At 40.8% G+C, this 15,131-nt stretch overlaps 1 protein-coding gene across 3 annotated transcripts in view; it reads right to left on the reverse strand.

The window, feature by feature from the left end:
* Positions 1–13,637, reverse strand: part of Crbn (cereblon) — a 21,856-nt gene extending 8,219 nt beyond the window's left edge. Inside the window, exons 1-5 of one of the 3 annotated variants that reach the window (XR_001785159.1) lie at positions 13,529–13,637; positions 9,420–9,535; positions 8,533–8,735; positions 7,726–7,875; positions 4,370–4,529 (exon numbers count right to left, since the gene is read on the reverse strand). Coding sequence is in view for 2 of the 3 variants with exons in the window: in NM_175357.3 (NP_780566.1) it covers positions 4,370–4,529; positions 7,726–7,875; positions 8,533–8,735; positions 9,420–9,535; positions 13,529–13,595 (696 nt within the window). In the remaining variant the exon portion in view is untranslated. The remainder of the gene's footprint in view (positions 1–4,369; positions 4,530–7,725; positions 7,876–8,532; positions 8,736–9,419; positions 9,536–13,528) is intronic. The other 2 variants (NM_021449.3, NM_175357.3) reach the window with 2 other exon arrangements.
* Between the last annotated feature and the right edge of the window lie 1,494 nt (positions 13,638–15,131).

Consider the following 15,131-nt stretch of genomic DNA (forward strand, 5'->3'; position numbering starts at 1 on the left):
AGTTAAAAGTAGTCATTCTACTGACTTCCTTTACATGGGCACAGAGAGATTTTTGGTTTGGTCTCATATTACAGTGATCAAAGTAAATGATAAAACTTATTTAAATGAACTGAAATTAACAATTTTTTGCTTTTCTCTCATTTATCAAATTTCTTTAGTACTGAGAGCTGGTTTGATCTTTACTGTTCTAGTGTTTTATAACTGGTAGCACAAATATATATGCATAATATTGTGTGCAACGGGAAAAAAATCAAGTCTTTGTGTGTCAATAGCTGAACACTTAGGAAGTTTCACTAAAAAGTAGCAGTGAGAAGGCCAGAGACCCCATTTGTATTCAGTGTTTACCAAGCTGAGAAAGCTACAGCAGTACAGTGTATATAGAGAATAACAGGAGAATAAAAGTTAAAACCTAGCTGATCCAAGGAGAGCACTTGGATCACTTTGAGGCATAAACTCTTGGCCAACTGTTACGGGGCCAATAGCCGTCTGGAGACAGCGATGCTCATTCTAGAGTACACATGGACTCCTGGTTTTCTGTTTGTTTTTGTTTTTCAAGACAGAGTTTCTCTGTGTAGCCTTTGTAGACCAGGCTATCCTCGAACTCAGAAATCCGCCTGCCTCTGCCTCCCACGTGCTGGGATTAAAGGTGTGCGCCACCACTGCACAGCGGGCTCTTGTTTACAAGAGAAAAATAGGTGCATACCCTTTCTTAGGAAGTTACTAGTTACAATTTAGAATATTAAGGCAGCACACTAAACTATACTTACATAAAGTCAAAAACTCCCTGTAAAATAGCACACCAAAACCAAAACTAGCCGATGACAGCCGAGAGTGAGAGGAAACAAGTGTGATTACAATGACAAAAGTCATGCTGGTAGGAAAAAGAAACAGAAACTACATAGACAAACACACGAGGCCCTTAAATAAAATGCTAAAAGTAAACATTCAAGTTAAGTTCATAAGCCAGACTTAGCAGGTCATCAAATGTGGTTGTGAGCTGTGAAACCATGGGAACAAGGAATGGTAACAGTATGAACATCTTTTGTAAGGGGCTGTTAAAGTCCACTCCAAGCCCTTGTTGTCAGCCAAGTCACTGACAATGCTGAGCACATGTACCTGTGCAAAAACAATCTGGACATTTCCTGCAGGCTCAAGGAGGCCTTGCTGTGTTGTTACAATGTAACTACAGGCTACAGCTTTAAAAAAATGTGTCTGTCAAAGGATAAGGAAAAGTTCCCTGAAAGACACTGTTAGCAAAGAGAAGGATAGTGGTTATCCTTTTACATAATGTATAAGAAAAATGCATTTCCCTATCTTTATTCACTCAAGAAGACTAAATGTTAGCCGTTGGGAGCATATTTGAGGGCCCTGCCTTTGTAGGTCAGTGCTCATTACTACCCTGCTCTACAGGATGCACACGGGCAACCCTGTGGATGAACATTCAATACTCCACTTACTTTCTATTTCAGTCAACTCTTGCAATTAACAGGACAAGTCTTATATATGGATAAGCTTTGGGCAAAGAGGTAAATACAAGTTTCTCATCCAACACCACCTCTTCCAATCATGATAGTGAGTTTAGAAAGGTACCATAATTTAACAGTAAAACAGAAGAAAAGAAGAAAAAGTAAATGCCAATTTCAAAGCCCAGCTATCAGGAAATCAATTCTCTTTGTAGAATGGGTCTGAAGTGTTTCTCAATTAACTTGGCTAATGTTTCCCCCTTCTCAACATCCACCATGTTCAAGTGTGTGTATGTCTTATCAGGTCTCTACAGCTACTTGTCACATTGGGACACAGCACAAAACACTTAAGGGAGCTTCGACCCTATTTGAAGTGATCTGGGAGTAGTTTATACATGTTGAAGGTTAACTAACTATATCCCAGGAAGACCATCGTCTCCAAGACCCTTTATCTTCCTTATAAGAGGCTTGACAACGACCTTCAAATCATGCAAGCGGCCTCTCAACTCCGCCACCTTACTTCCTGCTCAGCAGCGGGAAAGGACGCATCCTTTGCACTTTGCTCCATGGTGGGATGTACAAGTGAGTGTGAATAAAACCTTTGAAGGCTGAACTGACCCCAGGTCTGTCTAAACCCAAGCAATGAATGCCCCATTTTTCAAAGTAATTGAATACCCGCTTACAAGCACAGTATGCAGACTTAGCAGGAAGTGCTGACCAAGCAGCCCCGGAGCACTCCTGTTCACAGCCTATACTTTTTACACACAGGATAGGTCGGGTCTAAGAGGTACAACAAAGTTTACAAGTCACTGGGTACAATATACATTTTCTAAAAACAGTTTTTATTTTTTATTTTTTTGACCTGAATAAGGAAACCTTTGAAACAATGTAAAAAATTCAAAAGCTGAAGGATTCTTTTTCTTTTATTCTCTTGTTCCTTCCTCACCCATGCCTTATTTCCTCCTGTTGAGGCCTTGTGACAATGAGCAAAGGGCTACTGAGGGCAAGTCTAGGATGACCACTCAGTAATGTCAGATACCTGTCCCCAGATGAGCAGCGACCAATCTTTGCTCTTGGAACCAGTGAGCAATCAAGTTGTAAAGGAAAAAAAAAAGTCAGTGTTCAATGTAAGCACGTGGAGGAACTTCAGCCATAGACTATGAGGAGTTTAACCAGTAAGTAACACAAATGGTAACGTTCCTAAGTTATGAACTGGAACTGAAGTTCAAGTTCAGAATCTCAAGGTCCTGTAGGCCAGACAGGATTTGCTACACAGGGCCAAAAAGTCAGTTATTAACTACAGTCCCATCATACACTTAGAACTTTTCAAAGAATTTTAAAAATAGATTAATTAAGGAGTCCCATTACCATCCCAGTTTGAATTATAAATCTCAATTAAGTCCTGCTGAAAAAACATAGAGCCACTGAATGGACAACTAAATATGGGCATGGCATGTAGGAAGCAAGCATTGACAGGAGGAATTTTCTACATATCCACTTCACTAGGAAACAAGTGGCAGACACAAAATTAAGCATTAAATAGCTTAATTTAAAAAAGAAAAATAAAACCTCCTTGACAGAGTTATCATTTGACACAGTCTAAGAATTATTTTCAAAAGCATTGTGAACATAATTCCCTGCTGTTGTATTGATAAATAGGAGTAGATACATTTAAAATCTCTATGTGCAGTTTGGAAAAGGAAGTACTTTGTAGATAAACTGAAAGCTGCCTTCAACTTAAGGCAATAACAATGTCAAAGCTTCAAAATATATTACTTTCATTATCCTTTCGGCTCGTGTTTAAGAAGTCTAATTATACTTCTTAGAAACACTAACTAAAGCATGCCATACTATTCATGAATGGCTAACAGAATGGAGAACAAGAAGAAAAATTAACTGTATACCCTAAGAGTTATGAGACCATCAAACACAACTTCTCTAGAAACTAAATACTAAATGTGATTGAACAGTGAAAAGAAAATGAGATTCTTGTCACAAAAATGAAATATTAATTCATATCAGTCTAGGATACCATGCTACTCACATCAAAATGTAAACCATCCCTACTCTAACTTAACAAAGAGTAAGGACTTTGATGTTTATAATGGAAATAACACTTTTGAACTGTTACAAAGTACTAAAAAAACCAAAACAACAACAACAAAAAAACCAATTTATTCTAAACTTACAAATGAGCACATTTTTGAGTTTTGGGGAAATCATAAATTTCAGAAACGTGTTTGTACCTAAAGCTGTATGTACATGAGCACCTACAGTGAAATGAGGCAGAAGAGCTTTCACTTTGGTCCTAAGAGGTGAAATCATTTAGCCAAAGAAATGCATAAGTAATGCCCAAGCAAACATAGTTGCGTTTCCTCCGCTGAGATCAAATGTAGGGTCTTGAACACGCTAGGCAAGACCTCAACCACTGAGCTACACTCCTGCAGCAAGGAAGCAATACCTTAAACTCACATCAATTTCTGAGTGGTAGGAAGCATGGAGAAAAATAACTGACAAAAATCTCTCCTCTGAAAAGTCCCAGGACAACAATCCTTTCTACTGCCACTGAATGCTAGCCCCAACAACTCTGACCCTTCTTCACTGCAGCCCTTAACTCAAAGCCAAATATGTGATCAGAGTTCCTATGGAACTCTGGTTCCTATGGAAACTAAAACCCACAGGCCATTAATACATGCATGACAGGCATAAAATCAAAACGTTTTACAACTGTGTAACATTTTACCACTACTGTAAGCTACTTTTCATAAATAATGGCCGGCGAATTATTTTTAAATCCATCTATGATCAAGGGAGCTACAGTGTCAACAGAATATCATAAGAGTTGTGACTTTTTAAAAGCAATTTGTCTTCAGTTCTAGAAGACACATAAGAAATTAGCATCTCACCTTCTGGTATTTCTGCCACCATTTACATGAATACTGGTCTTCCCAGGAGATGGGTTTTGAAGGAAATACCTGGCACTTATTGAGTGATTCTAACTGCACTGCAGACATGGTTGACGGCAACACACACTCTGGCAAAATCTGCACTTTAGCTTGCTGGATTCTAAAATAAAGAGAATCAAGTATGTTGTTCATTTTTAAGATACACTAAGTTAAACTATAAGTTTCTCGACATAGAATAATTTTAAATATTAAGATTTTCTCAAGTTCCCCTTATTAAGCAAACTGACCAAATGGTAATGCATAGATATATACAAGAAATTCTCAACACAATTTTAATAAATCTTAATATAAAGTATGAGGTAACTTAAATATGTATTTCAGTCTCAGAATTAGAATCAAGAGATTATACATTTCAGATAAATATGCAGGCACAAATGAAGCAAAATTTATTGTATAAACATCATAGAGGCTACAGATTATCTTGACACATCTAATTTCTTGGATAACTTTAGATAATACAATTTTCTATCCCCTAAACTCTAGACTGTGGGCCTCACAAACTCTTTGTTATTATTATCCAGATAGACTGTGGGCCTCACAAACTCTTTGTTATTATTATCCAGAGAGCAAACACAGAGAAAGAATGGACAAAACCCACACAAACTCTGGACAGTTAAGACTACAGCGTTACAAGCGTACTCCCCCCGCCCAACACACACACGGTTCCTAAAAAAAAATATACCAAAGACACTGTGTAACCAACATCCTCTATGTTCGCAGCACCAGCTTTCAAAACTGGAGAGGAAGTGAGTCTTCTTGGTCTTTATTCAACATGTCTGTGGGTGTGTGCCTATGTGTGTGCGTGTGTGTGTCTGTTTTCCCAAATGTGTTTATGCAGTTACTTTGTGACTATAGTAACATCGTTTTATAACAAAGGTTATAAAAGCATGTGAAATTGAGGAAAATCTGAAAACTTTAGGACTTTGCATTCACACCGACTAGGGACTATTTTTATAATGCTTGCAACAAGGACACAAGTGTAGATGGTTAATATATAAAGAAAGTGCCGGAGCATAACCTACATCCCAGTGGATCTGCAACCCCGTCTCTTCAAAACCAAATGTTACACTATTTTAATTTTTACTTAAAGTGTTTATGATATATAGTTCAAACTCTTTTAACTACAAATTACTTATCTCAGATATGACAGATAAGAAATCTTGTAATTCCAGCAGAATATGAATTTCTCTTTTTCTGTATACTTCTAAAAACAGTTTCTGAAGAGTCCTGAGTCAAATACACCCTTCTATTTCTTACTTTTAAAAAAGTGTGTGTGTGTGTGTGTATGTGTGTATATATGTGTGTGTGTGTATGTATGTATGTATATATGTGTGTATGTATATATATGTATATATTTGAAAAACAGACTTTTCAAAGGAAAGGCTAGAAGGTAACACTGCTTTTCATATATGAAGTGTAATTTAGGTTAAAAACAAAAACAGAAATTGAATCTTAATCTACAGATCTCATAGGGTTAAATTTTCAATGTCCTACAAAGAAATTCTGGTATAATGGTCAAAAGCTAGTTTGAAGTCAGAATGTGGAACAAGTCAGCTATTTCTTATTTACTTGTATGACTCTGGGCAAGTAAGCTCTGATCCTTAAGCTTATTCACTTGCCAAAAGCAGAGGCTTCATGGTGTGGAGCACTTGACTATTTTAAGTGACAGCGGACCAGCAAGGAAGTGGGAACAAAGAAATCTTATTCCAGAGGGCCTTTCAGCTGAGACCCATCTTTCTGAGAGACCTTAAAACGTAGTGGAAAATGGAACACTAGAAACACTTCTCCTTTCCAAGGCCTGTCCACCTGTCAGTGTGGCGTCAGCCTTCACTAGATTCTAACCATGCTTCATGCTCTACTTTCTGACAGTGACTACTTCCAGCTTATGTTTTAGAGTTGCGCACAAGTAATTACTGAAGTCACACACAGAAATATACTATCTCCCAAGTCAGTTTATTTTCTAGCTTCTAGAAAGTAATATTCAACGATAACCAATCTGTAGCAAGAAGTAAATTAAAATTTGTTAGTGTCAAGGAAATGCACAGTAAGAAAACAGCCAGTCAGTCACTACAGTATAGACTCCGAGCACTTGTCATTCACGCAACGCTAACCCAAGTGTGGCCCACAAGTGTCTCAGTCACTTCCCCAGCAGCTTGTCTAATGAGGGACTTAGGCGTGGAGCTTCAGAAAGGTTTTGAATTTGTATAATAAAATGATCTAGAGAAGGATCAAGACCAAGCCAAGCCAGTGAAGTATGCACACCCTACACAATCTCTTGTCCCACATCCTGCCTGCCTGTCCACTGTTGTTACCTAATATTCACAACAGCTTACAGTATGAGCGTCACAGCTTACAGTATGAGCGTCACAGCTTACAGTATGAGCGTCACAGCTTACAGTATGAGCGTCACCAACCATAAATCCTGTCCTCGTGCAGCTTTTCTTGTTGATTCCTAAAGTCTTCCAACTTTCTGGCGCTCAGATACCACATGAAATAAAGAAGTCTGACAGAACGTTCAATTCTGACCACACACTAGTGAATGAATCCCCAAAAAAAGGTAGAACCCAGAGGCTGTCTCCAAAGACCTAACAGGTGCTTCCTGTGTGCCAGAGACAAGACATGACACCAGGTAAGACAAATGCTTGCTTCTAATTCATTCCTTAAGAAGATAGGCTAAGTCAGCAGAATTTGATAGGAAAGGAGAAACAAACACGTATTTCCTGATCATATGAAAAGCTACGTTAACTACGTTACTATCCCCAGGGAACTTCTAAGCTTCACACAGTGCAGAGGACAGCACTTCTTCATTACTGATATAAAGGATGGGATGATACGCAACTCACACTGCAAACAAGCAAGCATCTTCACGGCCGGTGCAGCTACAGTGCAGCAGTTGGCCAGAGTACTCAGTGTGACTTTCAAGCAGCTCCGTAATGCTGCCAGTGCCACACGTCTCCTGCTGCGCATGCTGACTGATCACAGCTTTGCCTTCTCCTCTCAATTCCAAAGCCTTTCCCCAGCATTCCTCGCTGTATTACTGTTCTCCAACCCGGAGTGGCATTACAATGCCACAGCTCACCCCACATTAAGTCACACCCTGGACTGAGAGGGGAGAATGAAGCACCTACAGTTGTTTTACACTCAACAGGTGACTGCTAAACATCAGCGCTGGAACTATGTACGGGCTTTCACCTCAGCAGGCGAAGAGAACAAGTAAGAAAGCTCAAACAGAACCAGTAAGTTATAAATATAAGTCAGCCGAGCCATCTCCCTGTAAGCCGTTCAGTGCTCCTTACCCATCTGACTGTGTTCGAAGTTCGAGGACCTTGAACCGCTGCCTTCCAATTGCTTTCACTTTCACTACTTCAATTCCAAACTCCTGCTCTTCTCGATAGGCATAGATCTCTGCTGTTGTCCCAAACTGTGCTTCCCTTTCTTGCACATTACTTCAAAGACAAAAATGGACAGAGTTTTCAGCTCTGGCTCATAATTATGTAAAGGTGGCAAAAGCGACACAGATCGGGCAAACACTGTGACAATTACAGCAGCTAACCCTCACTAGGAAGCTGACACACAAGGCCCCGGAAGGCAAACAGCATATTTTAGAATAAAGGTAGACTTTTAGGCTTCACTGAGATAACCAGTGCTAAGAAGTTTTAAATCGTTATTTCACAAAATGAGCATCCTTTCACTTTGGCAGGCAATGATGGTCGCACTAACTGGCAGCACTGTGACTGTCTGAGGGGAGGGTCAGCGGGGGTGATGGGAGGTTTCCTGTTTCCATTTCCTGCCTCCACCACGGTTCCCTCATTTGCCACAGGCTACTGAAGAACAGCTTCACTTTAGAAAAGTAACCTTTATTGAAAATTTTAAAACTTAGCTATTTTTAAATAAAGACAGTTCTGAACAGGGAGGTTTTCCATTAAGTGAGTGGAAGTTTTTCAAGAGCCAAACACAGCTACACTGTAAAAACAGCGAAACACTGAAAATGTGACACAAGACCGTTTGCTTCACACTCCTGTCCAGTATCTGCAAATCCCCGTTGGCTTTAGCTGTCGCACTGACTTTGGCAGGGTGGTAAGCAGATCTGTCTAATCTCTTACCTGTATGCAAGGACTGCAAAGGTCCTGTCTTTCTGGATTAAGTTCCGCACCATGCTGACTTCCTGTGGGTGAGAGAGCTGCAGTGGGAGTGTCTGCCCAGGAATCAGGATCATCAGCACCTCAGGAAGGACTGGGATCACCTGGCAGCTGTCGTCGTCATGCAAAGTTCTCCCGTGGAACTCCTCCATATCAGCTCCCAGGTACTACTCAAGAGCACAGAGTCAAGACACACACTTACTACACGTCAACCTACTAAAGAATAAAGCAGAGGAAAACACTAAACAGAGCACATGTTTATTTAAATAATCTGTTATATAAGCATGCCTCCATCAAACTCTAATTTTTGATCTAGTATTTCCTATTAGAACTCCCAATTTTTATCAAGAATCGATCATTATTTTGTAATTCAAAATATTTTCACCAAAACTCCTCTATGTCCAAAACTGACAAAGCATAGGACAGAATTTTAGTACCTATAATACCGCCCCACATCCCAGCAGTTCTGAAACAACATTAAGAACACTTAATGGCTCAGTTACTAGCAGAACCCTTCAGAGGAAGACAATTCCTCAAAGAGTCCCTCCCAAGATAAGTTTAAACATAAAGCTATATGTTAGCTTTAATGTTTACATATCAGCTTACATATTAGAAAATAGTCAAGAATCACATGAGGATATAGTACGACACGGCTTCCATTTCTAAAATTACATGCTATGCACTGGAAAATAAGTCTGTTCTCATGCACGGATTCTAGGGTCAGCGAATATGCAGGAACCCTCTAGTCAGTCCCCTGCACTAGTCCCCTAGTGTGGCTCCCTGCACTTAGGAAATTCCAGCCATAGATAAAGGTCCGCATACTGCATTTGCTCAATGACTAAACCACATACTGTATGTGAGGTTGGCAGACTGGTGTCAAAGTTTATGATATTCGGTTTTCTGGCTTCTTTACTATCTTGGTCTTCAACTTCCATTTCAATTTCATCATCTTCATCTTCACTGTCTGCTGAAGGAGAATAATAGAGGGAAAAAATGAGATTCATTAAAAAAAAAAAAAAAGAAAAGAAAAAAGCAAGTCAGTTCTGGTTCCATTCACACACCCTGAATTGAAGAAAGACACTCTTAAAAGGAAAGCTGTGCAGAGACAGCGGCAGAGGCTGGGTCTGTGCTCTTTCTGTCATGGCGCCTTTTCCTTTCTTTTCCTTTCCTTTCTTTTTTCCCTGTTTTTAACAATCAACTATCTTAGGACACTTTAAGATTTCCTGGAATGTTGGAAAAATAGAATTCTAGCATGCCAAGACTATCTTCCTCCATTGTTAGCATGGTCCATGCATCTGGTATTCTTGTGACAACTAAGTCGTCGATATTGGCACATTACTGTTAACTAAATGCCTTATCTTATTTGGATTGCCTTTGATTTTCAGCTATTCTCCATTTCCTGTTACCCCTCCAGGACACCATGCTATATTTAGGTATGGCTCCTTTGCTGCCTGTGGTACACGCATGCTGGATGTTCTGTCTTCCTTATCAGGACTTTACACAGCATCCCTCAATAGGGAATAGATGTCATTCTCTATTAGAGTTCTGCTAGGGACAACGCCTATTCCTCACCGCACATCAAGGGTACGTACAGTCAGCCTGACCCAGGGGCTGATGTTCCCCTTGATTTCTGGTCAGAAACAGCCGCCAGCTTCCTTCTCTGTAAACCCCCTCGCCCCTGCCCCGCAGTTACACCGTACACGGTTGGAAAGCAGATCACTAGGTCCAGCCTAACGACTGACGTGGCTGAATTAGGCCCATCTCCTGCATGGATGAGTCTTATCTTCTCCATCACTACTAATCCTGACACCTTACACAATGAATTCCAATTGATTAAAGCTGTTTTTTCATTTGAAAAAAAAAACAATGAAGGCTTGAACAAAGTAATCTATGAGGTTCTTTCAGACTTTAGCTACAAAGTTTCTCTGTGAAAAAGAAAGCAAGGAAAACACAAGCAGGCAAGAAAGGTCTGTTAATGAAACTGGGAAAAAAAATACCATTAAAACCTGGCTCACCGTCATATTTAAACGTGAAATGTTTGCAATTATTTTTCATAAAACATCGCTTTGTCATTCTCAATTTAAAAATAAAGTTGGCCCAAAGAAAATACATTTTAAAGGAGATGTCTTTTTTTTTTTTCTTTTCTTTTCTGTTTTTCGAGTTTTTGGAGACAGGGTTTCTCTATGTAGCCCTGGCTGTCCTGGAACTCACTCTGTAGACCAGGCTGGCCTCGAACTCAGAAATCTGCCTGCCTCTGCCTCCCAAGTGCTGGGATTAAAGGAGTGCGCCACCACTGCCTGGCAAAAGGAGATATCTTAAGAACTCTACCTGCACTTTTTTTTTTGAAATGAAATGAAAGCTAAGCTGATCCACCTGATAACATGATGCTGCCAAGGGCAGAGATGAAAGTCTGAAGAAACAAAACACAACGCTACTTTCTAGAAGTGGTATTCTATCAAGTGTGAGCTGTTCTTTTCCTGCTAACTATGGGAACATTTCCAACTCGATGACTTTGTTCCTTGTAATGTTTAGAACTGTCTGAAGATATCTTTGACTGTCACAACTATAAAAACCCCGGTAATGCAGACTAGGAGTTGTCTAGGCTCTTACACACACTGTGCTGCAACATAGCCAGGGGTTTTCCAGGCTGAAAGGGTGACAGTCTCAAGGTTGGGAAACAATGGCCTAAACTAAGTCTCATTTCTCTTCAAATGTTTTTAAATACATCCAAAAAGTTTTAAAATGCATAAGGTTTCATTACAAATTGGTCAGCTTTTCCATTTTTGAAAATTATTATTTACACCAAACTACCTAAAAGGATGTTCTTATGAAAAAACATGAAGATTTTACTTTATTTTTATTATAAATTCCTAGATAAAAGGCTCTGTCAAAGAGAAGAACATAATTCAAGTGGTATGCAGATAGTTTCTATTTAACATTTCTAAACATGATTTTATTGACAATAGGGAAGTTTATCAAGCGATAAAGACGAAGCTAAAATAAGAAAAACATTCTGAATTTAATTTTTTCATCTACAACTCCGAGAATGTAGATTTTACTTGACATTTGGAGAGACCCATTCTCTTCTTTACTACAGCAAGTTTAAAGTACCTGCTATTAGCTCCAGGGCTAATACACCTGAAATTTCCTATGTTTATTCTTTAAAAGAATTTGCTTATGAACAGGCTATAATTAACTTCTCCAACTTGGTTATGTTTTTATTTGAGCACTTAATTTGTCCAATATGGATTCTTCACACCTAAAATGTTAAGCAATTCCCTTAGCTGTTAAGGATGATCACTTTTCAAAGCAAGTTACACTACATGAATTCAGGGGACAAGCCAAAGTGTCTCCAGAAATAAAACTATTATAATTTGGAAACCCACTATTCTATATCTACAACATCTGTGAGCCTCTTCCTTCTAATATTTCAAATTGAGAAACTACAGAGTTTTCAGAGCTCCCGGTGGCTCACACAGAAGCACCTGATGAATGCCAATAGCGGGGGAGCACCCTTCTCCTACTCCACCACTTTCCCTAAACGTCTGCTCCATTCACAGTGGAGCTGCTGTCCCTGAAATCTCTTCTGTTGAAAGATGATCACCTTTAGGAACTGCCGCGAGTACAGCTCAATAACCAGTGGCTTACAGAAAAGGTGCTTTCTATGCACTGGCCCTGCACCCAGCATTTCTTCTTCTGTCTACACTACCACCAAGGAACACATTCACACCTGAAGCACACCTTCTGAGGCAACAAACTGAAACCTGAAATTATTTCTTCACACCCCACACAAAAAAGTTCCTAACTGAAATGACTAAGGATGCACGGTTTCAACAATGTAGGACTAACCTAGTCCACAAATGAACCCTAAGTGAATCTCCATCACAAGATTTTCAAATCCCACAATAATCCCTACCCATGAAAATCACAGCAGGAGTTGGAGACATAGCTCAGAGGATTTGGGAGTGCCTGGTATCCAATCCAGCAAAAAACACAAACCCAGTACACCCAGCAGCAGTTGCTTATATGGCTCTAAATGAACTGCACCTGTGATTGTAATTATTCTCAATAGCCTTATCCTAACTGTGACCCTCCTAAAAGTAGCCGACTGATGTTTTTCCTACAAACAAGGTTAACAGACTGCATGGCTTTTAACTACAACCAAAAGGCTCTGGCAATAGTCTGTGTTTCTACAGCATTCTAAGAACAGTCCGTACCACTAGTTCATCCACTTTCAGCATTCAATACTGCAACATAAGTTGTCATAAACCATAAAGGCATAAAGTAAGCAGGAGAAATCGGTAATACCGTTCTCCTGAGTACCCTAAAAGTAGGCATATTATTTGCAGACCTGAGAAAAACCGCTAAATAACTACCTCCACAGAGAGATAGCTAAGAGATACCAGCTGTGGTGGCAGATCAGTACACCGCGCAGCCCTATCTGCAACTGTGTGACCTTCCACGTCACTGGATGGTATACATTTAACAACCCGTCGATAAGTTTCTCCTCCATAAGCAAGGCTCTGGACAGATGACAGGTGTAATAATAAAAGCAGAAATGCACGCAAAGCATTCACTGCGGGGCCCACGACGTGCAAATGCCTACTGCATGTTAGCTGTCAGTCTTATGAGAAAGCAGATGAGCAGGAAAAGTAACGGCTGCTAATGTCACCCGGTTCTCAACTTCGCCTACTCCCACAAAATTTTCAGGGAGGCCGGCTTGGGAGAAAGATGGAAAGGAATGGGGGTCCCTGCTCTGGGAAACCAAAGTCCGTGGCCCCAACATCCCCGACAGCCCAGGAGACAGGCCGGGAGGAAAGCGCAGAGCTGCGGAGGGCGAGGCTCACACGGGAGGCTTCCCACCGGCCGCTGCGCCCGAGTAGCTGTCCCCGTCCTCCCTGCGGGATCGGCCCCGGTCCTCGGTCTCCACCCACGGCCAGGCGCCCGTCCCGGAGGTTACCAGGCAGAAGCGGCAGGTGGTTTCCCATGTTGTGCGCAGCGTCCTGCTGATCTCCCTCGCCGGCCATGTCTGTTTACCCGCAAAGGAGCCTGGGAAAGGGCGGTGCCGGCACGCAGGGGGAGGGTCTGCGATACGCCGCCGCCACGCTCCCGGGCCACAGCGCCCCCTGGCGGCTCCAACGAGGCGAGCCGAGAGCGGCACAGCGGAGCCAAATGAAGAGGACCATCTTTAAGGAGGACAAGAAACCCAAAGTTATCCATGACCCACTGACCCCACACAAGTTACACAGCTCCCTTCTCAGCCACAAAGACGTTTTGACAGGTGGGAAACCCAAGTCTGTGTTTTTAGTGTCCACTTGGAGCAAACACGTCCTTATACAGCATCCTCTTTTGTCTGGAAGTATGGACTGTTCCAGGGGCCGTTGGAATATAGCAGATTTTTAAAACGATTTCAGTAGCCCTCGGATATAGCCCCAAATTAACATGTATCAGTATGAAGCAAAGATTTGCAAGGACAAAAAAGGCTGATAATCACCTGGAAAATAAAACTGTCAGTATATAAACTAGCCTAGTCATAATGGCTTCACTAAGAGAAAAATGGATCAATGTATGGTAAAAAACAATTACAACATGCTAAAAGAAAGAGAATTGTCTAGCACTGGAGTTGTGGATGGATTTTTTTTTTCCAATTTTAAGAGTGTATACAATATATTTCTAACACGTTTTCACTGAAGAAAAGAAAATAATGGAATGACAAACGATATCTAAAGAAGGAAGTAGTGGTAGTAGGCAGAGAATAAGAGGAAGGAAAAAAAAGTAAACTAATGAATCTGAGGTTTGAAGACATTTTTACCCCAAGAAAAAAATGCTGCATTAAAAAAAAATTCACAACCCAAAAACACGTTGGAATGGTAACTGGATCCGATAGGCGTTTCCTATGGTGACCAACACATAGGCCAGATTAGACCAGATTAAAAGTAGGTAAAGGCATAGTTATCAGGAGGCAGCTCTAAGGGGAGTTCGCTGGTCTCACAGGTGGAGGTCAGTGAAGTCAAACACCCAGGTTTAAGCAACGTGACTTTATAGAGTTTTGGTGAGGAGTGATTACTTGTTGGTTAGGAGATGGGGTTGTTGCCCATACCTGGTTAAAAACTGATCCCCTGGCAGCCACTCTTGGGTGGGTTCCAGGAAATGCTGACATGTTAGCCCGGAGTTTTCTCCAAGACAGAGGTGGAGTTTTCACTCCGCGGTTGGGGATCAGGGAAGGAGAGTAGACTGGGTTTCCCAGCTTGTACAGGGGAAGAGCAGGGGTTCAGCCTAACACTATCAATTCCATATCACTCAGCCTTCTGTCCCTGAGTCACTCTGGCCTTGGCCAAGTCACTTTTATATCCCCAGGACTCAGTTTACCCAATGTTAAAACCAGAACGCAAATGTCCCAGATGTATTCCCTTTAATAGCATATACAATATTGATGCCTTTTATGATCGAGTTAAAAACAGCTGCATGAGCCATTGTAATGAGTTAAGGTGTTTTTCTCGCTAGTAAGAGGACAATTCAGGTCTAGACCACCAGAGAGCATGGAACATAGATGGTGACTGTTA

The sequence above is a fragment of the Mus musculus genome, chromosome 6 (assembly GCF_000001635.26).
Source record: "Mus musculus strain C57BL/6J chromosome 6, GRCm38.p6 C57BL/6J".
In the NCBI taxonomy this organism is placed as follows: domain Eukaryota; kingdom Metazoa; phylum Chordata; class Mammalia; order Rodentia; family Muridae; genus Mus; species Mus musculus.